The sequence below is a fragment of the Monomorium pharaonis genome, chromosome 9, assembly GCF_013373865.1.
Source record: "Monomorium pharaonis isolate MP-MQ-018 chromosome 9, ASM1337386v2, whole genome shotgun sequence".
Taxonomy (NCBI): domain Eukaryota; kingdom Metazoa; phylum Arthropoda; class Insecta; order Hymenoptera; family Formicidae; genus Monomorium; species Monomorium pharaonis.
The window spans coordinates 20,764,404-20,789,230 of record NC_050475.1 but is presented as its reverse complement, the minus strand read 5'-3'; the positions used below and the strand labels follow the sequence as shown (position 1 = coordinate 20,789,230).

The 24,827-nt window shown below is 36.8% G+C and overlaps 1 protein-coding gene across 5 annotated transcripts in view; it reads left to right on the top strand.

The window, feature by feature from the left end:
• Window positions 1-24,827, top strand: part of LOC105835483 (inactive dipeptidyl peptidase 10) — an 89,329-nt gene that overhangs the window by 47,511 nt on the left and 16,991 nt on the right. For 3 of the 5 annotated variants that reach the window (XM_036292389.1, XM_036292388.1, XM_012678803.3), the window contains exon 2: window positions 9,158-9,408. In XM_036292389.1, the coding sequence (XP_036148282.1) occupies window positions 9,307-9,408 (102 nt within the window). In that variant the 5' untranslated portion in view covers window positions 9,158-9,306. Of the gene's footprint in view, window positions 1-9,157; window positions 17,079-24,827 lie in introns of those variants that run through there. The other 2 variants (XM_036292390.1, XM_012678806.3) reach the window with 2 other exon arrangements.

Here is a 24,827-nt window from a genome sequence, read left to right as displayed (position 1 = left end):
TTTCCAAGCACTCTAATTGGTATCTAGGACCGATTACCGGTGGAATTATCTAAATTCATTCCCCTGGAAACTGTCCTGGAGTACTGTCTCGAATTTCACTGGTGTATTTTCCTTCTCGAGACGCGAAACACATTAATTAACGGTAATTGCGGGATTCTTCTTGACACCCGTTGGTTCCATTTGTGTCGACGACGACGGAGACGAACGGGCTTCATCTGTACGTGTTGTCTTTCAGCAGTGATCCACCGATCACGTCGCGGATTTACGGTAATCGCGTTATTGTCTCCCGAAACTACCTGTTGTATCCGCACCCGAACGCAATCGATCGATTTGCTTGAGAGTGAACACGCTTAACGTCCGTATCAAGCCTATCTAACACGATCTGAATGCTCACTGATGCTGTCGGTTCCGCGAGTACCTGGATATCTAATCTGAATACGCGGAACTACTCAAGTTACCTGAGAGAGACATTAATCCAAAACATATAACTTAAGGCATTGTGCGCAAATGTTTGCGTAAAAAAAAAAAAAGTTAGATATTAGAAATAGGAATTAAAATTTTAGAATCAGTCTTATCAACGTATCAACAAATTGTTAAAATATAATTTTTAATTAACAACATAATTGTTGTCAGTATTCGGCGTCAGAAAACTCTGATTCGCACATCTCTACAAATTATACTCAATTCAATTTCATTGTTTGCTTTTAACGGAAGAGAGCAGAAATTTAAATCATAACTGAAAAGAAAAAGAGTAAAAAACAAAAGATTGCTACAAATCTTTGAGCAAATCACCATCGTTATAAGAAAAACTCATAATGCATTTCCTGACGTGCATTTATATGTAAACTACGTTTTTTCGCGGCGTACAATTTGTTGTCACATCGAATTACGAGAAACATTTTCAAACATGTATATTTGTAAACTCGCCTCCCCCGGAGAAAAATGTTAAGCATAACCGCGCGAGTGTTTATTGCAAGTTAACAGGCTTCGTTAATTCAAACTGAGTTTTCCTTCGGAATTTTAATACGGAGCTTACTTATTATGAAACTTAATTCCAGTTTACACAAGATATTTAATATCGCAACAAGCAAAAGTTACGCGAGCAAAGTGGCGCTAAATTGAATTCCCGTTAGGCAAAGATAATTTTCGCGTTCGCCAGAGAGATACTGCACGTTTGACACGTGTTTTGATCCTAAGTTTAAAGCAAAGCGCGAATCATCGTCAATCCGTTCATCTGCACGCGATCCGCGTTTTTCCCTTCTGCGGAAAGGTAAAAAAAAACCAAGGATATCCGACGAATCATTATTCGGCGCAAAAGTGCAAGCTAGCTTAAATTCATCCCGGCGCATTCGTCATCGTTTTTCGCACTGCTACCGACGCGGCGCGGCGCGGCGCGACGTCGGATCGGATCACTGCTCTCCTTTTTCGCTTAGGGACAGACAAATGGCTTTGTTTTCGAGTTGCGTTTCCGCGTAAGCGGACATTGATTACCGGCAGTTAAAAGAGAGTTAACTTCGTGCTTGGGGAATCGGCGTACCGCTGTGCGGATGCATCACCACGCGCGCGTTTGCATCGCGATCGCGGCGCGAGTGCAACGTTATTTACGAGACGTCGATTCCCTCGAGATGATAGTACAGAGTCCTCTTTACTCAAGTTCCAACTGGGATGAAGTTACGGCATTCAGGATATTTCCCTTCGCATGCGATTCTTGATTCGATGATAGGTTCCGTTGCGAGCTTTTTAACACGTCGATTTGCGACGAAAAATGGATAATGGACCGTCAAAATGCGTTTTCATAGACACAATACTGCACTTTGCTTAGTATATTGAGAGAACATCTGTGACTTTTTAAATATCTATGACTACAATTGCATGGTAAAATAATTGTGATTAGAAATTTCATTCTAAAAGTTATTACTATTGTAACATATATTAATAATCTTATGTTTATAATCCCATCAATTATGAAAACATTTTATTATAAATGGTGACAATTTTTAATATTAATAAAATAAGACATTGGTAAAGAATGGTGTAAAATGAGTATTTTGTGTGGTAAATATAATCATATTATAGTGGGCTATTTTTGTAACATTTGGTTATTAAAACAGGAGGTAGCATTATGGCCTTTATCAATATAATGGCCACTCATAATATTTTTGTTATTAAACGAATTCTACTAATTACTTATGGAATCATCAGAATTATCATGTAATAACAAAAATATTTGTTCGGTAGTCTGTCGTTATGCTAATACTCCTATCTTCGTTTAAATTATATCACGTTTTGAGTAGCGCGGGCAAAACACTGATTAGTTGATACATGAATATGCCCAGCTGCTAGTCCCATCATCCTAATCGGTTGTGCGAGAACACACCTTGTTTCTTTACACTATGAATAATAATATGGGTTTTTGCTAGCTCAAGTGTACTGATGTTTCTCAACGAACCTAATGCGGTCTCTCTTTCAAATCAAAGTAAATATTCCATAAATTGAATGCAATTTTACTGCTAATTTATAGCTTACAGATTTTTAATATTGCAGTTTGTATAGAAAAGAGTTACATGTACATTTACATATATTCCGCTATATTTTCTCTTTATCTTAAATAAGTATATAATTTTAAAATATTATAAAATTAAGTGCTGTATTTTTAACAAGCAATTATTAACAAAGTCATTATATTATACAATGTAAATGTAGAGTCGTAATACATCTTTTTCTCTAATAATAATATTAATAATAATAATAATTAATAGCTATATTTGCATGATTAAAACAACTATAAATATACAGTTACCACCAAAAATAATTATAAATTAAATTATGGTAATAATTTATTAAATTAATTATTAAATAGGTAATTGTACCTATTTCTTTCTTAACGTAATAATATTTGTGTCTAATTTTTCTTTTGTGAAATTATTGTAAATTCATATGGAAGAGGATTGACATGAAGGTTTCACAGTAAGAAAATCAAAGTTTTCATTCTTTAGAAAGACAATACACGTCAATCTGAGTCATTTGTTATAACATACGACTAAATAAAACTCAATTCCACAATATCTGTACTTTAACAAAAAAAAAGAAGAGGAATAAAATTCAATAGTATAAATATTGACGAACATCACTGTTCGTATTTCAATTTCAAAAGACTGGGAACTTACGATTCTAACGGCTGTGGATCCAAACTATTACTGCAGGCATGTCAAATTTCTATCCGGATATTTACCCGCGGTTACGCAAGAGCCTCGCAATCTAAACTAGTAGTAAAACGGTATAATATCGGTCGGAGTGTATGATTCGCATTAAGCAAATGTGTACCTCCGTATAACAGCGAGAGCAATTCAAGCAAGCAGAATTGCTTTGAGAGGAAGACAAAGTAGACTAAAGCCCCCCTTCCTTAGAAACAAACGCTTCATTTGTTTCTCAAATTGTCTTTTTCAAAATTGTCTTTCACGAAATGAGGTGTATTGTCTCGGAGCGGGTCTGGCGAGGGATGCAAATCGGTCGTGACGCAAGAAAGAACGGGACACAGTGTTGCGCGCGGTCCAACGTATTTACCTCGCAGTTATTTGCCATACATGCGTCTGCACGTGCATGCAATACGCGATAGCAAGCTTTAGACACGGATATCGTGTTTGTACGCCGTCACTGGCAACCCGGCACGCAATATACGTACGTTCAATTCGCGTTCAATATGCGTCTGTTGATTTAAGTTTCACGCATCTTCGTTCTCAAAACCTGAAATTTCATCCAAGAAGCAACGGTTTAGCAACGTGGACGTTATTTATTCTCCGGCTGTCAGGCATGTTTGAAAGAAACTGTAAATAATCGCGTGAAAATTTGTAAAACGAGAATTAATGCAAAATAAGGTAGGCATTTAGTGTTTGGCAAGAAGAAAACTATTTTTAAGTGAAAGAGACATAGTTCAGTCAGACGTTTTTACGATCATAAAAATAATAAAAGAAATTGCAATGGAATTAAATAAAAATTCGAGAGAAAGCTTTTACTCCTTTTTTATCCAAGGAATAAAGTGTATTAACCTGCGAGTAGGATTCATATTCCGTTCCATCCCGATATCCCATTCTGGTTTTCTTTATACATATTTTATATCCATATTATTACAAAATATTTCCTGCAGTATTTGATAACACAGCTCCTTTTGGTATAAAACCGCACAAAAATTTGCAAAATAAGATCTAAAATAAGATGCCTTTAACACGATTTAACAAAAATCAATAAGAGTTTCATATATAAAACAGTAATGTGTTACATTAACACATTCGCATACGCGCCCTCGCAACGTTTTATCCAAATTGCACGCGAGGGCAATATAATAGAACACACCACCTTCGTAGTTTTGGCGTGATTACGGGATTTTCTCTGCTCCCCGGTAAATCGAAAATTTTCGCAGATACGAATTACGTGATGTACCAACGGGGCTTTAAACCCGAAAAATAAATTGCGCAATTTTCAACCGCGCGCACATTAATTTTGGAATTAAGGACCTGAAAAATGCACGCGTTGCTATACGTTATCGGACGGAACGGACATTCGCAAAAGACCGCGTAATATTACGCCGTTGAAATAATTGAAAAGGCTATTTTTGCGTCGTGAAAATTTTAACGTAAGCGCTAAATAAGTAAACAACTGTTGAGCCGCGCGCGAGATACTGTGGATTCAATAAATGCGAACTATCTGTCAGTTGGTAGTTACGGATTGGCGCTTTTTGACTTCTCGGGTGATTCACGAGCCTCGAGAGGAAAATTCTTGATACCAACGCCGACGGTGTCGGATGTAACATGGAAACGAAAACCAGGTGGTGACAGGGAGAAGACAATTGGAAAGGTCGACGTGGCTAGTATCAATTCTCAACACTCGATATTTTCCTCACGAAGCTGCATCGTCTATGTATTTTTGCGAAAACGCAGTGGAGACGAGGAGAAAAAAATATTCGAAAAAAAGGAGCCGGCGAGCATCTGGAACTTACTGGAGGAGCGCAATTGTTTTCGGCTTGAGAATAATGATCCTATTTTAAAGGATAGTGTTGTGTTGTAAGAATAAGTCACGGTGAATTTCATCGTTAGAGATGGTAGTACGATATAGACGCGAGATATCTGCAGAATTCGTCACACAAGATCGTCGTTTGGCAGAGCTTTGCCGTTATATCCCCACTTCAGCAGGAAGAGATTCGCGGTTGGAGACGTATGAATGCGAAAAATATGGGTGACAGAGAGTGAATTCAGAATTTTTGCATTGCCATCGAAGCTTATACATATCAATATTTCCCTGCTCGTCTACAATGGTACTACTTTATATAATTACAATAAATGTACTCTTTAATGGAGTGGCTAAAACATACCTATGAGAATCATAGTTGTAACTATTTTTTTATAGGTTGAGAAATCCCTTCTCGTTCTTTTTTTTTTTTTTTATAAAGAAAGACAAACTGTACTTCGATCACCAACCCTGCTGTTTAACCGATCTATGGTTTGTCGATCGATCAACTAAGGAGGACGGCCAAAGCATCCTATGAAATATTTCACGAGCCAATTTGGCGCCGCGTAGCTCGTAAGCGAAGCAGGATGCTTTTGCAAAAAGTTGGGTAGAAGTGAGCTTAGCGAAATTGCGGATCCATTCGTAGTGCTTGCAGTGAGAATTCGATTACCCGGTGCGCGTTTCTTACGGGCTTTCTTGCGAAACAGAGATTTGAAATTGATTTACGACCCCGATACAACGGCGGATCAAATAAAACGACATAGGGCGAATTGGTCGGACTCGACTGTTATCGCAGGCGAAATAAACTCACGGCTGCACTGAAACTCGGGCGGCTCGAACCTCCCTTTCGTTATCTCAAACATTTCGCATCGTTACGATGCTGTAAAGTTGATCCGTCTACAGGATGTTTACTCGTAATTTTATAGAGAAATTCCTTGGAATTTGATTTTTCCTGGATTTTAAGAAATTTTAGATGAGATTAAAGAATTCTTTTGTGCAGCTTTAAAATAAATTTATTTTATTATATCTTTTAATGTTTCCCCAATTATATAATCATAAAAAAATTACAGAGAATATAAATATTAAATATGAGAAAGAAGTAAAAAGAAATAATATGAACTAAATGGCATATAACGATGTTACACTCGCAATACACAAATCCTATTTATCAGAAATATCGAATTTGAAAGGTGATTAAATGTCAATTTAGATATTTTAGTTTAATTCCGTTTTGCAATGTTACTGATATATTTTTTAATTTGCTAGCAATACGAGAATTACGTAAATGTATATGAATGTATATGCCATATTTACTATTAATCGATTATAAACATTTTGAATTATTATTGTTTAAAAAATGATAAGTGAAATAAGTTAAAAAGAGAAAAATAGAATTTAAATTTAAAAATAAAATTCCAAAAATTCTCTGAGTGCCAGTAAAATTCCACGACTTTTAAAGATAAAAAAAAAGGAATTGCCGGAAAATTATAGGTTTTTTCCCTGGTTTTTCTCCCCAAAAGTTTTTCTCGGACAAACACCCTGATCTATCTCTCTTGCGACGGGAAATAATCCCATCTCTAATTCCCGGGGCCATTAATTTGCCGCCGTATTACCTGTGACGTAATAGATATACACTTTTGACGTGACCACCGTGTCCACCTTTCAAAAGCCGTAATCACAGCTTCTGCAAATTCCATTGCGACACAAGTCGCATTCGATTTTGTCTTTTCCGCTGTGCAGACAACCGCGAAAGGATTAATCCGGTTAGCCCGCGCGGGCCATGCTCGACTGTGACTGATGAATGAAATCTGGAGGGGGATGGAGATCCGGGGTGGCCGACCTTATTCTGCGTCAACCCCGTCCTCCATGCGGCATCCGCGAATTCACCCGCGATCACCCTCGTTCACCTCCTCTCCTTCTCTCACTTCCGCAACCTCTCGATTATCCCTCCGTCCTCTCTCTCTCTCTCCTCTCTCCCCCTCTCTCTAGTTTGATGGTCCCTTCCGTAGCGCAGCCATCCTCCACCATCACTATCGAGGGGTGTGTACCCACACAGTCTGCCGCGCTACTGACGTCACACTGTTCTGACGTCACACGTGAAGCTAACACGGCGCGCGCTACCCCTGCATCCCCCACGACGAGGACAACGCTCCCTCTCACCGAGGCTCCTCGTCTTTTTTTCTACCATCTCTTCCTCGTGTACTCTCACGCTCTTACTGACGTATCAATGTTTGTCAACGAATGTTTGCGCTGAGAGGTAATAATGATTAACAGCGATGTTTACTGGCAGCCCTCTCGGATGAGGGAGCAGAGATTCGATATTTAATTTAACATGATTGATCCCTGTTACCTGTATACCGTATACAAAGATAGTGCAAATTCACATATGTTTCACATATGTTTCACGTATGATTAATCGTCAATCGCACAAAGCGCGCGCATTCTCGATAAGTTTACATAGACAAAGAGTTCAATCTTCCTACGTAATCACCTCATAAAGTTGTTCAAAGTTTTCGACAGGATAATATCTCAGTTGCCGTCGTATTAAAATGATATTATGATAATCACTCTCACACTTCATAACTCGAGATGAACGAGCGAGTAAGCGGGTTCGAGATTTAAAACTCGATGTAAAACGATTTTCGCGTCGCGTAAAATTCTGCGGTAAGATATTAGCCGGGCTGCGTAATTTTTACATATGTATTTCCGCTCTCTTCGAATCTCCAGCGGCACATTATTCCTTGTAACAACGGGAAAAACAGGAGCGGAAAGATCGATCGACCGCCCTCTCGATGACTCGCCTCCTTCCCGCTACTCCATTGTATTTCTTTTACGCGCCATAAATTCGCGGCAGCCAAAATCGGTACTTCGTTATCGCGATCCCGTTTCCAGTTACCGAAAACACACACCGTTGCAGCCCCGTTGCCCGAAAAGAACGCGCAATAACTGGGTTAGCAGAGAAACTTTTCTTCCTCTCCTCCCAATACAAATCCCGAATTAAACGCTACAACTTTCTCGCGGAATTCGGAGCGTTGACTAATCGCGTACCGCTCGGATATTAAATTCCTTCGGAAAAATTACGACGTCGGAAAGCGATCGTCGATTGGCCGCTGATAATACCTGCGATATAAGGACGCGAATAAAAGGATACTAAAGAAATTCGATTAAATCGTACGGCTTAATCGTTGTTTGTCTTGAACAATTTGGATTTTCTTGCAATTTCGCACACGAATATATGTTATATTGGTTTATGGGCACAACTTCCGACGTAATATCAAAACACAAAAATAAACATAAAAATGTATAACTAATCCAATTAACTTATACTATAATTAAAAATTTGTAATTTTTTAACTGTCTGCAAAAAAGAGACTTCTAACAAAAACTAAACACACTATAACCTACTTTTAGTCCTCTACGATTAATAAACCGAATCGTTACATTAAAATTAAATTTTAAAATGTTACAAATTTTATTAACTAAAAATATTCAAACTGGAAAATTTTATCTTATTAGTCGTCGTTGCAGCAAATACACTATATTTGGTCATTTCGGCTTATTGAGTTACAGATTTTATTAATAGAAAAAGAAGGCGGTTATAAATTAAATGTAGAGTTATGGGTTATTCACGTATACTTTAGGTTCTAAGGATAATAAAATTATAAAATAATAACATTTACACTGATAGATAATTTGTTAGTTATCGCGATATCTAAATCTTTTGATAATTAAACCTAATTGATCTATAGTGTATGAAGTTTTTGTATTATTTTTGTGAAGTCGTTTCTAAAGTTATGTCCACATGTTATGAAACCTACTGCATATTCGAATGAATTTCGTACGAATACAGCTTTGTACCGTACGGACATAAATTGCTCGCGGGTTGAATTTGCTATTATCTCTTTGTACCATGTTTAACTTCTAGGCCTCAGATTGAGTTTTACTCCCCCGGTTTCTACCGCTCATGAATCTATAGCTTCTATCTTCTTTATCTCCTACCATCCTTCAATATTCCATCTTCTCCAATTCAATATTCATCAGTTTTCATCAGGTCATTCGGTGATTTTGCTACCACTAGATTGGTTGAATGTATATCTTTCTGCGGCTTCATTTTACCGTATAAATTTATTAGATCTCGTTTACGTTTTTTTTTCAGGTGAGGAACTGTGGATTGGCGTAATAAAACCTCGGCCCCAGGCGTGGCCCGGGGGTTACCCTGGGGACCTTGGGGAAGCGATCGCGCGAAGACGAAGTGGCTGAGACCGACGAAGGATACGGGAGGCGGAGGAGGAGGAGGAGGCCGCTATGAACGCCAGCGTTAACATCGAGAGGAACTCCTGGCGGCTGCCTCCCGATGAGACCGTCCAGGTCGCCGATCCCCGTTCAAAGTCAGCCCAGGTAAAAGAGGTAAATCGCTCAGCAAGTGGTCCCTATCCTAATCTTCGAGTACTTCTCGTGGACTGTGCGATCAGGTTTAAAATGCATGTAGGTGCACGATTGATGAAAACCAACGCGGTACAGTACCGGTTTATTAATTCGCGAACGAAAAGAAATCAAGCTTATGCGGAGCGAATTAATAAACCGTATTGTGCGATAATATTCGTAATTTTTAGATTGGAAAACGTAGAAAAACTTACGAGGTTGTGGTGTTAGTGACTTGATCGGTGTACTGGACTGTTTAGTGTAGTCACACATAATGACAAATCTGTGAATGCCTGAAGTCAGGTCTTATTAATCTCTCTTTCATCTATATATAATCCTCCAAGTAGTTACAAAACAATCCCATCTACACGTTCTAGAAATGATAGTGTGTCTAATGTAGAGACGTAGTGGAACATCAAAAGTGTGGAGATAAATGTTGCATTATTTTTTTCTATCTAATAACTTTCCTATAAAAACTTCAGGGCATAAAACAGTGATGGGCTTGAGACTAATCTAATTACTTAAAAATTAAAAAAAAAATTTTTTTCGTTTGAAATGTTATTTAAAATTGATTAAAGTCTCTATGATATTTCTAGCGTTTTTAGATATTTAAGATTTTCTAGAGTTTCTCAAGACATTCGAAACTTCCATTATATCAAAAATAGATTATTTCTAAATTTTCGGAAAAAGAATTTCGTACGCCCATCATTGCCAGTGGAAATTATAATTTGTGTCATGACTGTGAGTGGTGCATTTTGCATATCATTCTGTACTAGGTAACGTTAGGTCTGAGTGCCGGATCGTATCGACGATTAAGCCCCACGGCAGGCGCACGTGCTCGCAAAGTGGTAGAATTACTTGCGTTGAGTGTCGATAGCGGCATTAGTGACCACTCAGAATAATATATTCAAATAGCGTAGTTACGTCGCGTATAAACTACAAGTATAACTCGATAACGAGTATCGTTCCCGACGCGGTAGTTGGCGAAGTGGAGTTCGCATCACGAGTAGACATTAGATATTCATGCCGCACGATTTTTGTAAATATTTAGTTCTCTCTCACAAAAGGCTCTTTCCATTCCAAAGGCGCACCTTCCGCAAAAACACCGCCTTCCGGTAGAAAAATCCGGTCGAAATCTCGATAACCAAGTCGGTTTGTTTGTCCGGCTCGGCCAAAAGGAACAAATTGCTAGCAAAAGGGTTAAATTTACAGTTATTCCGCGACGTTTCTACAAGGTTTGACTACCGGATCGATACCTCAACTTTTTAATTGACGTCCAAAGGCGTCAATTATACGCCGTCCAGCGAATATGAAAGAAGTGCTCTTAGCGAGTATTAAAATAAACGGCTGACGCCTCGTTAACGCGACGCGTCAATGTTTCCCTCGGACGTGTGTGTGTAAAAACAACGCCTAAAGCATAGCATTTCGTAAGTCCGCGTAAACTTGAATAGGCCGCGAAATAACGCGATAATTAATTGCGGCCGTTACGTCGCGAGGAAGTGATGATAGGGTCACGCGCGAAAGTATCTCACGTTTATGAAGTTGTACGATTCGCGCGCGTGTCTCCTCGAAACACGCGTCGCCTTGTCACGTAAAAACGGCTTCTTCACCCCTTACAGTCAGACGGCATTTTCGTTCTGGTTTACGAGCACTTGCGAGACCGCGGAAAGTGTTACTATTAAAGTTTCCAGCCGTCGTTTATTCGCGACCTCCTCCTCCGTTTCCACGAGTGAAAAAGAGAGAGAAAGAGAGAGAGAGAGAGAGAGAGAGAGAGAGAGAAAAGTAGTTTAATTATATTTAAATTAACCGACCGTCCGGAACAAAGGCTACGATTCGGCGAAGGACGACATTCTTATTCCTCTGCATAAGTAACGAAATATAAATCGCGGCAAAACCACTCTTATTATGCCGCCCGCGCGCGTTTCTCTCAATTACATCGAAATCGCTTCCGCTCGTTGTACTTGTATTTAGTCGAAGAAAGAGAGAAAGAGAGAAAGAGAGAGAGAGAGAGACTTTGAAAAGTTGAGGAGTTTATCTCGCGGTCGTAATTGACCGTGGTGAGAATTTCGACCGAAATACTTTGTAAGAGAGAGCTGCGTTTTATAACTGCAGCAGTTAACGACCATGGGCGACCTTATCGCGCCGATCCATTAAAATCATCAGAAGGTGGCCCCCACGAACCGTGTCCGCTTGTCCTTTGGTCAACTTTGACTTTTACTTGGCTTCCGACTCTGTGAGTCGATTGAAGGTACAGACCGTCATGAGGATCTTTTAACCGACACGGTTCGCTCTTTGACAGTCGAGAGGTCGAATTCGCGAGCCTTCATCAAAAGTACCATAAATAATTCGTACTTAATGCTGTCCAAACATTTCCCGCAAAGTTCAAAGACTTGCGGCGAAACCCCAAAATACCTCTCCACGTGGTACAAAAGATTCGTAATTGGCAATTTAACGAGAAATTCATTATCAATGTCGCTTAACTCGACTGGTAACGTAATTACACGCAAAGAAATAATTTAGTAATATCAGTTAAATATTTTGTGTCGCGCTTAGATAATGTAAAATTATCTAGATAAATATAAAGTTTATTTAAAAAATAAAATTAAAAATATATTTTAGCTAAGAAAGTGACAACAATTCCACTTATGCACGTGCGTGAAATCGAATATTCAAATCGTAATTGTGCGCAGCACAACAGATGAATGCGGTAAAATATTTCTATAAGTTTTTTTGTAAGTAAAGAATTACACAAAATAAAATAAATGACGCGGCATGATGAGACTTTTCACTCTTGTCTTTAGACAAGAGGATTTTATTTTATGAAAGGATTCCTCGCAAAAGAGTTTCTAAAATTAAGCTCCAACATGAAAGTAAATAAAACGTTTTTTGACAGTACAATTTCGTGTATTTCTACTTAAAACACAAGAAACTTGATATTTTTTCCTTTAGATAGAAAAAATTCCAAGCACTAGCATTGGAGCACATATAACTTTAGCTAAAATTCTTACGCGCATATTCATAGTCAGATTTTATACTCGAGGTCTCTTTAAGTCTTCAGATGTTCTACGGTTTATTGTATTATTGGCTATAGAACATTTAAAGAAACTTAAGGAAATCTTGAATATAAGGCCTAAATTTTGAATACGGGTTTCGGTCTCACTATAAATATTATTGTGGTTTCTATTGCGAAAAGAAAATAGTACAATGAATTTAGCTAAACGTTTTGATTTTAACAGTAATTATCTTTTTCTCTAACACCTGTATTTTAACAGCTGATAAAATGAGCTTCGATAGCAACAACGTTAACTGTTTCAAAGGCACATTTTAGCTGCCACGACTTCAATTTTGCTGGCTAATTCTTCTTCTGCGTGTGAATACGGCCAGTCGAATTTTCAATAATTTTTCAAACGTCCCCCTCCGCCTCCCGCCTCTCGCCCGCATGTTGCGGGCGATCGATCAGGTCTGCCGGCTCCTCTCATTCGTATGCGATTTTCGTGTGTGCGCGGTGTGTCCACTCGATACCTACGTAGCGTAAACAAATTTATCACCCGCCGTCCGCGTCGGCGGACAGAAAATACGAAGAGAGAATCGCAAGGAACAAGGAGCACGCGGTGGAGGGACAGTCCGACGATAGAATCGGGGAAACTTCTGTTAGTCCGGTGGCGCACAAGGACCCGGACTAACTCGATTATCGGACTACCTGATAATACAACGATGGACGGCGGAAGGGAAGGGGAGGGGCAGGAGAAATTGGTACCTGGAAGAATTGAAAATCGGAGACTCTCTCGCCTACTTTCTTCTCGATATTCACGTACGAGCGCAACGCACACACGCCCACACGCGCGTCCCGCAAACCCAATACGAATCCTCCCCGACGAGCCAGTGCAACACGCTCGGCGAAGCCGCCACCGCAAAACCAACAATGCCGTTTTGCTCATCGCCGTTTCGATGGCCGTCGCGCGACATCCGTGTCCTCGGTAAATTTCTAACAAAAGGGTTAAATGTCACTCGAAACCCGGAGCACGCGCCCGGCTCACCCCCCCTTCATCCGCCGACGACTGAAACATCTCGCGATCGATAGCGTTATTCATCACCCTCCGCGGACGGTAGCAGATCATGCGAATATCGCGATTGAGCCTGCTCTAGTCAGGGTGAACAGCAAGAACAAGACACTTTCGTGTGTATTCTTTATAAAAATATAATCCTATTTAAAAAGTACTAACAGCAGTGCTTTTGATACTTAAAATAAGTATTAATTACTGGCCAATTTAATACTACTCGGAGTATTACATTTTTATAAGAGATAAATATTTGTTCGCGATCGTTCATTCTCGTTAGGTTGGCCTGGTTCCGGTTCCACCTTAACGTGACGTTCCGCCGAACGTAGATCTCTATCAACGTGTGCGTTCCGAAGAAGACGGCGATAAATTCCCAACACAGGCGGTGCGAAAACGAGAGAATAACAGGTTGTACACCCCTTTAACTCGAACAGTCGCGCGGCGTGGAAAATCATTGCATTACCCCCGCCGAGGTGGAAACCAACTGCCACTGCCGCCGCGTAGAAACTGGCTGCAGTTTGGTAAGTTCAGCGCGCGCGCGTACGTTCATTTCCCAGAGACTTGTTGTGGTGTATCGCGACCGGCACGTAGAAATCCTCGGGTTTGCGTTTGACTTTCGAGGTCGCGGTTCCCGTTTCCTCGCTGAGAAGCACGACGGAGCATCCTGAAGCCCCTTTCATCCCCATTTGTCATCACGTCGAAACTCCCGCGCGAATTATTTCCAACCAGGCACATACACGCGCTCGAGAATTAATGCTCGTGGCGTACGGTCGTAAGGGGGAGTTGTTGAATGCGTTATCGGTCACCTGAATCATTTCGCCTCATTAGTATGTTTACTTAGTTAGTGTAAGTAACATTTAGTGACAGAGATGTGAAGTAAATGAGAAGTGAGTTTTGCGTACTAACAACACTTCAAAAATTATATTAACGTTTTATTTTTTTTAATGTTATTATTGATTTTTAATCTATGCAGCTAATAATAATGCAATTATACAATTTTATATAGAATTTTTATATTTTCATAAAAGATAGTTTATATATTGTTAAAGTTTGTAATGTTCCTGGAACAATTGTCCAGTTTCTCGGATAAACGATTTTGATACAGGAAGATTTTTTAAATGATCTGAAGTGTAATTTATTAAACATGAAGATACCTTTTGATCTGTGTATTGAAATAGTTTTTCTGTACACACAATACATAATAATTTCCCTTTGTGTAAAATTAGGAGGACTAAAGCAAACCATTTTTTATGCAGAATTTTGCAAATAATTTGAAAGGTGGTTTATTGAATTTATCGTGGTTTGTGTCTTCCGATGTGTGTATCGATTGAGAAGTATTGCGTTTTGTTTGTGGTAATTAAAAGTTACTCTGTGCTAAATTAAAAACGGGACAAATTATTTTCAAAAAATTAAAAAAATTGTTCTAGAAACATTTCAAACTTCAACCAATTTAATAGGTTATATTATTGTAGAATATTTTATGAAATTTTTCAAATTATTTTCTACACGAAAATAATGAACATTGCGATCCCACATTGGATTTTTTTAGTATAATGATAAAACTTCAAGAACGTGTAACAATTAACAAAACGTATATAAGTGCGTTTAAAAGAAAATCCTATTTCTTTTACATAATTGTATGTTTCTTTCTAATCAAAGTAATTCTTTATCTTCAATAAAATTTTAATATTTAATATTAAATATATATTTGCAGTTCTATATAATTGCGCATGCTGATACGGGTTGTTGAACTTGTAACGCCTGAAGCTAAAATTAATATTCTCAAGTTAAATTGATCGTCAATTCGATTACGATGCTAGAAGCGTCTTAAAAAAAAATCTATAAAGAACTTATTAGGAAATCAAATTGACGATCAATTTAACTTGAAATATCAATTCTAACTTTAGTCTATGATTACGTTTTAAGTTCGACAACTTGAGTATACAGTTATGCAGGACTGAAAATGTATATTTAATTATGAATACTGAAACGTTATTACCGATTCACCAAATTCACTTTGAGAAAGAGCAAAACTATTACACATTTAGTCATGCCAAAAATTTATAAATATTTTCTAATATAATAAATAATATAATATAACAAATGTATGTACAAGTATCTAGATATGCAAAAGTATAAGTAAATATATAATATATGCGGTAACTTTCTTTAAATTTTGTATAAAATAAAGTTACATTTTTTTCGCTCTAAATTAGAATAGCTCTTTAAGTAGTCTGCACTCAGCAAAATTCTCCCTTTACTATTTAAGAATTGATTGATGTTGGACGATAATTCACAAATTATTTTGAAAAATTTTACAATTTATTAAAATTAAATTCTTTTTTAAATAAATTTTACATAATAATTAAGTGCTTCCCTTGCACCATATATTGAGACATTTAAAATGCCAAAGACGTTTAACATTTTGAATATGTGCATAAAAAGATTAAAAATATATTTTAATGCATTGCCATTAAAAATAAAGAATAAAAATATATCATAATTTATTAATATTGCTATTATTTTATATTTAAAATTTTTGTATTTGGGTCGACAAAATTCAATGAATGACTGATGGCGCGATTCTCATTCTCTTTGAAAAAAAGACGATTTTCTCCAGTTTTTCCCTCTCACGAAATCGCATACATACACAAAAAATGTGCCGTGGTCCATCGAAGACAATTTTGTCGCGTTAAAAGAAGTCGAACACGCGCAATGAGTGGCGGCCTGCTCGCGCTCGATTATCGGCCCTTTTGCACGACCGATCCCGTGACCCCGAGAGACCATCGTCGTACGTGTGGTGATGCGGCCTCGCTTACACGTGTGCGCACATGTGTCGCCCCTTTGAACTTCCTGTCCGAGAGTATACGGCAAAAAGAGAGCGGCCGCCGTGGGATCTCTTTATCACCCGAGGCGTTTCTCCGCCCCTCAAGAAAATCACGACGAAGAGACGAAGCGGCTGCTAGGACGCGCTTAGTCGGGCGCTGATAGTTCCGAAGGACGGACGATTGTCGACGAAGAGTGACATAGACCATAGACACAAATCGATCCGCGGAATTATGACCGCGGGGACGGACGCCGCCGATTGGTATCGCGCGTCCGCGCGTTGTCGCTTCGCGCGATCGTACTCGCGGAGAACGGACGCGCGATCGATCGCGAATAGCTCCGATCGACCGCGTGATATTTTGACACGTGGCGTAACGACGCGTGTGCATATGCCCGCGTGTTTACCATTCTGAATGTATATACGTGTAGACGCGCGGGCGAGGAGAGGAGAGAAAAACGCGGAGGGGGAGAGTGGCGGAAGGTGGGCGGTGGATTACTTGCGGCTGAACTTGGCTCTCGGCAGTCAGGCGGGCACAGCAGTCTGTGCCTCTCGAACGGATGAATTAATTATTGGCGTCGGGTGAAACGGGTGAAAACTTCGGTGCGGTGTGTGTGTGTGTGTGTATGTGTGTTTCGCATTATTGGGAAAAAATAACGGTGCGATGGTGCGCGCTGCCGACAATTGCTCGTGACGAAACGAAAACGAATCTTTGTCCCCGCGAACGCCAGTGAAGGGAGCGGCGGCAGCCATGACTTCTAGTCTCTCGGAAGATAAGCAATCACAGCTTTATTACTTACAATTCAGACCTCAGATCACTCGACAAACCGTAAAAATTTCCCAAAAGTTTTTCCAAGTAGCTCAGAGTACTGTTAAAATGCCCAAATTTGTTCCAGATAGATAATCGCACTGAGATAATTAGGAAATCTATTTTTATCTCAGACATATACGTTTTCTGCTCGGGATTGAAACAGAAATAACGCAAGAATTTGCGTTATCGAATTAAAGAAGGAATATCATTTTCATATCAAACATATTGTATGTGTGTGTGTTTTCAGTAGAATAAAAAAAATGATATTGATCAATCTGCATGTAACTTTCCTTTTGTGTATATTACATTGATGTAATTAATATCGATATTTTAAAAATATTTTATTGAAACTGTAGCACAACGATAAAAAAGTAAATATCATATTTGTTATAGTTACAATCCATGATTGACAGAATCAATGATGTGATGGTTCGAATTGTTAAAGTTAATTCGAAGCTTGCTGTGTTAGTGCATCTGTGTTTAACAAAACGTATTTCTTTTCTACCTTAACAATTAAACAAATATTAATTTTATAAGCTTTGTAATTATTATAATCAGTAATTGAAGAGAAAATATATTTTATAGAAAAGAAAAATTTAATTAAAAATGTAATCAAAAATGTAATCATTTAACCAACATTCTTGATAATTAATTTTTTAAGATTTGGCTCAGTTTTAACATGCATATACAAAATAAGAATCAAAATTTAGAAAAAAGCATTAGGAAGGGCTAAGGGAAACCTATTCAGATCCAATCAATTTGGATGAAATGGATAAAATGTTATAAATATGCAGTAAAACACTCTTTTCTCTTGTTTTTTTTTGTAACATAATAAAGGGTATTGTGAATTCCATAATTCTACATCTAATCTATAACTGTCTTTTTTCCTCTATCTCTTTCATTTTTTTGAAAATATGATTTGAAGTTTAAATCTAATACTTTTAGACAATATTAATTAATAGGATCTTACAGCCATAAATTATCATTATTTACCACACGACATCTTTAATATTAAAACTTTAATATTAAGAAAATGCGACTTGTCTTCTCAAAATATATTATGCATGAAAATACACACAAATTTATACAATTACAGAACAATCAAAAGAGAAAGTATTATACTGCATAATATTTATAAATATTATACTTATAATCTGAATCTTCACAGATCCAAAACTTTTAATTTTTTTGAAAAAATTAAGCTGGATTCTAACTCGATTTCATTTCTCTCTGAAAAGTTTTTTGTGCGGGACCAGCCGTTGGACGATGCAATTTATTTGAACGGACGCTTTTGTTGTAGTCAGAACGGATTTCTGTAAAACAATCGCTCCTTGTAAAGCGATAATCTCAGATTTAAAAGGACGTTTAAAAGAACAGGCTAAGTACGCCAGTAAATATAACTTCTGGCAGAGCGGAGTAGTATATAGATTTAAATTCGCACGTAAACGCTGACTTCTGCCGCGCGTAAAACCGACGTGGGTCGTCTGGCGCCGACAGGTGCCTCGGATTCTCACGATGTGTGCCGTGGCCCAATTTTCTCGCCTCTACGATTTCGCGCACCGTAATAACTGCATTGTTACGCGCCGGTCGGCCACCGCCGCCGCGAGATTTCCGAACGGTCGAACACTGTACCGGATTATCGATTATTAATGACGTAGCACAACGAATTCTCTCGATCGCGGCTCAACGTAGCTTCGTCCGATACAGCAATTTTACATGAAATTGTACACGGCGCGCGGCGTATTCGCATGTTACGGTCTACGATTGGAAACGCGAATCGCGAAACGGCGATGGTATCGCGTGGCATTATTGGGGCCGTAACAGTAATAACGATCGCGTTCCGTTCGTGACTTAGTTATCCGATGACAAAGCGGTGAATTCGAAACAAGAAAACCGCACTGGCGGTATTTTAAACTTTAAAAAATTCTTCAGTTTGGTAATTCGACAATTAAATCTAAGGATATATCGTGGCAAGTATTGCAAGAAACTTACTCCATTAATTAGATGCATAGAATTCCTCAGGATTGCTCGAATAAACTGTATGTCCCATGAGCTGAAAAAAATAAGATAAAAATCTTATATAAACACAGGTCTTAAAATGCTTTATTAAAAATTAAAGCAAAAATACAAAATCAGCAAGAAATAATTTCTTATCTTAGTTTGGATTTCAAAATAAAACCTGCCTATGTCAATATAAGCGTGGCATCGATGTAATATTGCATTTATCAGTACTTGTATCGATAAATTTTTGTATTTATTTCTTGACGAGCTTGTTTTTAAACTGTTTTTAAAGCTAACAAACGTTGTTTTTCAATATTCCCATGCAGGTAGATGTCTAGTAGAGTATACATCAAGTCAAGCTTGCATTGACATGGACAGACGATTATAAAATGTAAATTTAGATATTAAAAATGTTATATTGAAAGCTTTTAAATACAGTAAACAGGCTAAAACACCGAGTTATAATTCCCAACATTTATGATATAATAAAAAATATAATAAAAAAATAACTTAAACAAGCAATTAAGTCGGCAACTCTCCTGTACATACTTCCTTATAAGTATTCTCTTACAAATATACTTTTACACATATATCCTTATACTCCATTTGCCGAAACTTTGAGGAAAACGGCGTTGCAATCGAAAAAAACTCTATCACTAGAATTTAATACAGAGGAAACGAGTAAGCTCACTCTTGTCAGTTTTTCGCGCTTCATAAACCGGCGAGAATAAACCGAACGCATGCAACGTGACCGCGAACACGTGCAGCAATAAATGCAATGTGCCGGTATGCCTGTGTGCGCGCGCGACGGCCTTATCTATCATTCCATTGCAGTTCACTACACGCCGTGGTGGAATACCCGAAAACCGTCATGTTCGGATTACCGCGCGATCGCTGTAGATATTTCCTTTGAATTAATCCCTATTGTATTCGGTTCGCTCAATGTGCCACATGCATAAGCACGGGCATTTTGTCTGACGAACTACTATCTCGAATACTTGTTGGACGAATCATCACACCAATGTCAGAGTACAAATTAATTGCGCTTATAAAGTTGTTATTATTATTATCTCAACTAATGCCTTCCAACTAATAACTTTATCTAATACTCCGATGAAATTTAATTCATTTGAAGGATTTTAAAAGGCTGTATTTCTTTTACGAGAGGAAACCGGGCTACAAAAATGTAAACTTTTTATCCTTTCGTACTTCAGGGACATATATGTTCCACTTACGAAAATTATCATAACTTTTAAATAAATAGTTGTTTCAACTTCTACTTTTGGTTATTTAAAAAAAAAAGATTCAAGTTACAAACCGTTGCACACTTTGAAATGTTATGTTTTCAATATAAAATGCAATTTACGTAAACTTTGCAAAACTTTCCAACTTTTAGGTACTAAAGAATAACCGTCTATTATGTTGAAAATTTACTAAATTAATGCAAATTATGCACTTAAAGTTTTATTTAATTGTGAAAGAAATGCAAAAAACTCTTACATATAAACTATTATATGTAAATAGTGAAGATTTGGAATTACGCACGTTACTTCTAATACCGTTATGGTTATTGCTACTTTTTCCGTCTCTAACGATAATGACAATGCCGGTACAGTTTTGCAGTAATAATAAGAAATATAATCTTGCTTTTATTGTTATTTATTTAGTTTTCTATTAGAGTAAACTCGGGTATGATGGTCATAGTGTTTTAAAATGCAAAAAACATACTTTAATTTTCATTATTTTTAGCGTTTACTATATTACTTTATTGAAGTTTAAAGCATGTAACACTGTCGACATTAAAGAAAAAATACTCGATAAAAATTTTACATTATCAAAAATTAAAACATGAACATTGAACATTTTTCACAACTTTTAGAATAAAGATGACTAGAATAATATTATAGGATAGTTGGCCATACATATTTTATGTACTTAACATTTATAAAGTATATAAAAAAACTTATAAGTTTACTTAAAAGTTTTATTTAGTTTTATTGCACATATTATCACACATATGCCACATATTTAATTTTATTTTTTAATATTTTAAATAATAAATGTTTATATAAGTTAAGCATCTATTTAACTCATTGTCAGTACTAAAAAAGTATCTATATATATCAAACTTATGAAGTAACGTTCCCAATTCTAATGTGAGGCATTGGTCACACGAGAAATTTTGCAAAAAATTGTATTAAACCAACTTTCTCGCAACGTCGTTTGGCTATTCGCCAGCTGGCTGTGAAATAGACGTGGGCAATAAAAAAAAACGAGAAGAGTAAACATTGAAAAAGTTGGGGGAAAATACTGAAAGCTTATTCACATTTAAAAACTGTTGTCAGTCGGAGTTTAATTGACAATCGACAAAGATTTTATTTAAACGTATGTTTTTCTTCTTGCGAGTAAAGGCCGCGTTTTTGCGCAAGAACACATCAGAATGTTTAAATAAAAGCGGTAATACCGTACTTGCGTCTCTCTCTCTCTCTCTCTCTCTCTCTCTCTCTCTCTCTCTCTCTCTCTCTCTTTCGCTCTCTGGACTGTTTTTTTATGTTTCCGTAATGCAGTGCGTTACACAAACAATGTAGAATGTTCGCAGTAAGCAAGTCTCTTATCTTTTAATTAAATATTTAAATTGAAAAAGATTGAGCTTCTTTAATTGCATTTATTTAAAATGAATATAATATGTCGGAGAAAAATAAAAGATAAAAGTGATAAAATAAGTAACTGATAAGAAAAATTCGGTAAGTGTAAATAAAAAAAAATTTAATTCTTTGCATAAGTATAAAGTAAATTGACCTAATCATAAAACAATTTTTTGTAGTTAATAAACAGTTTTGAAAGTAAAAGCATTTTCTCTCTCTCTCTCTCTCGCTTTCTTGAAAAAAATCAGCTTTTATATTTTTAAGTGAATAACGTTTCAAGACAAAACAATGAGAAATTTGAAAAAAATGTTTGCAATAAAAATGTCATGTTTTTGAAAATACTATAATGGTATGATTAAATTTTTAAAAAATATTCTGACTACTTATCTTTTTCATAATTAAAATTATTTTAATTAAAAAATTGTTTTGCAATTTAATTAAAAATTATTTAAGTTTTAATTAAAGTTTATTTCACACCGAATTTAATCATATAAAACAGAATTGTATTTCGTGAACATATCCTTGAAAGCTTTATTTTGTAATAAATCTAATCATGTAAGTGTACTACATACCTATTTCTTATTTATTATATTTTACACATATCCAACAAAAAATGTATATATAAAACAGTAATATAATATGTATATTAATATCATTATTTGTTTACAAAAGTCAGTATATTGATTAGGGTATAAAAATCTAATGTTAAACAAAATAAAATCGATTCTGAATAATTGAAAGTTGAAAGATTATCGAGATTGATGTGCTGCAGTAAATGGATGTTAAAATAAATGAATACACTGATGTATATCTAATACATGTAGACACGTACTTTTTTCTTACGATATACTTTGACTATTATCTCTTTCTCAAGTCGATCCGTCATAATCTGAAGTTCGTGATCTTTACTTGATGCATACTCTCATGCATGGTGACCGTCTCGGTAATAGTGCTCTCGGTGGTTTACTATTGCCTTGCAAGAGGTGGTGATCAATTAAAAATTTGATATGTTCTGGTCGAATTTGAACCACAATCTTTAGAGAGTAATTCTTATATCTCATGATTATCATAAGATACTGATTATATACTATTATTATATTATGTAATAAACCGGAATACATATCGTGCTTGCTTTAACTTTAGTTTTAACTTTAAATAATACCAAATAAAAAAAATTTTATAAATAAATTTTTATATAAATTAATAATATAATACAACTATAAGTAATTATACACAATAATATAATTATAAATAATTAAACATAATTTTATTCAATCAAAGCTGAATCTACTGTTGACTTTTTACTCTTAAAATTGTTTATCAACAGTTAAAAAATTGTTTCGTGATGAGGCTCATGTATTCTATACTTAAATAACGTAAAAAAAATTTAAAATTTTTTAAATTGTATATTTGTTGAACTTTTCCCTTGTAAGAAATATTAAGAAGTAAGAAAGATCTTAAACTTTGATATATCGAATGGCGGCTAATATCAAATACTCTTGTCCTTGTCAAATCTTTTCTTAATCTTTTCGTTCTATAAATACTCGTTCTGTAAAAATATTTTTATCTTCATCTTCATTTTAGCTACAATTCCCTTTCTGTCGCAAAATTGTTCCATCTTCATTGAATACGATAAAGGCAACTATGAGACGAATAAATTACAAAACCAATAAAATTAGTATCATACGAAGATTGTATATTATTTAACATAGAAGTCGCTTCCCATAAACGCTTCTCGTAAACGAAAGAAGACAAAGATGACCGAGCGAATACTATTGCTAAGAAAATAAAAAAAGAAAGCACCATCACTGTTCAGTATCGTTCATCGCGAAATTATCTTGACCTTCTCGCAATACGATTGTTATGCCGTAGTCACGCGCGTATACACATGTTACATACCTGCTGCATAAAAAATTTACATAAAAACTGTTAACGCATCCACAGGTATAGCGAGCAAAACTTACAGGACTCTGATTTTGCACCGCGGAATAATATTTGAAATATGAGATCAGCGCACAAGGGGGGGGGGGGAGAAAGATGATAAAAATTGAATGTTCCATCTCCGCCGTTTGCGTTATTGCCACTATAAAGCAGCGTGAATCTTCGCGAAATAATGTCCGCATCGTGCAACTCTTCGCAATGTAGATATCAGCTCGCGAAGTCCGATGGTGTCGCGCGCGTTCCGCGCCGCGCCAGGGCGAATTTATGGCCGCTCTGTATATCTGTATATCTCGTACCGCGCACACGTGCACGCGATGTATTTTGAATTCAAAGCGACGGCGGCAAATCGATCGACGCGAAGGAGCAGGTCGGGTGCCGGGGAAGAAAATAGCGAATCGTTCGAACAGAGACGTCGACGATTATTTATCCGAATAAACAGGTCGGGCCATCCGAAAGCGATTACCGGGCGGCGTAATGTCGGCCAATCGGCGCGGTGACGGTCGATCGTTTGTCTACCTCGTAGCAACATCATTATCGGCAATATCCGAGATAAAGCGGGAAAGGGGAGGGAGGAAGGGGGTTAAATCGTTTTAAACTATATTCGAGGCTGGGAATATTCCTTCGCTAATGGCGCGCAGTCAAGGGAGAAAGAGAGAGAAACATTCCCTCCTTTGTGCGCGTGTTTATTTTCCAAACGCAAAGCCATCAGTTATTGCGAACAATAAGATGCAGTTATGACGTTTGTGTATCGTACAACTGCGACTGCCCTGTTATGTCGTGAGTTTTATAAACGTGAATGTAACGAAAAAAATGTAAATGGACACTTGGTTGTGCCAATTCTTACATTAAGCGACTTGTTTACAGCAAGATTTAGGAAAACTACCCCGTAATGCAATTTAATCATTCGATGAATCATGCGTTTGTCAATAAATTTCTTTTTCATTAGGTTTTTTCATTAAGTTTTTTTTAATTTGGGGACAAGTTTCAACTTTTTTCTAAATATGTTTGTACACCAAAAATGATACTCTATAGTAAAATAAATCGATTTTAGTCTCCAAAGTGACAAGTAAAAATAGTATGTTTTCTTACAGTTTTTGCGCTGCTGAATCTGATTTTGGTTTTCA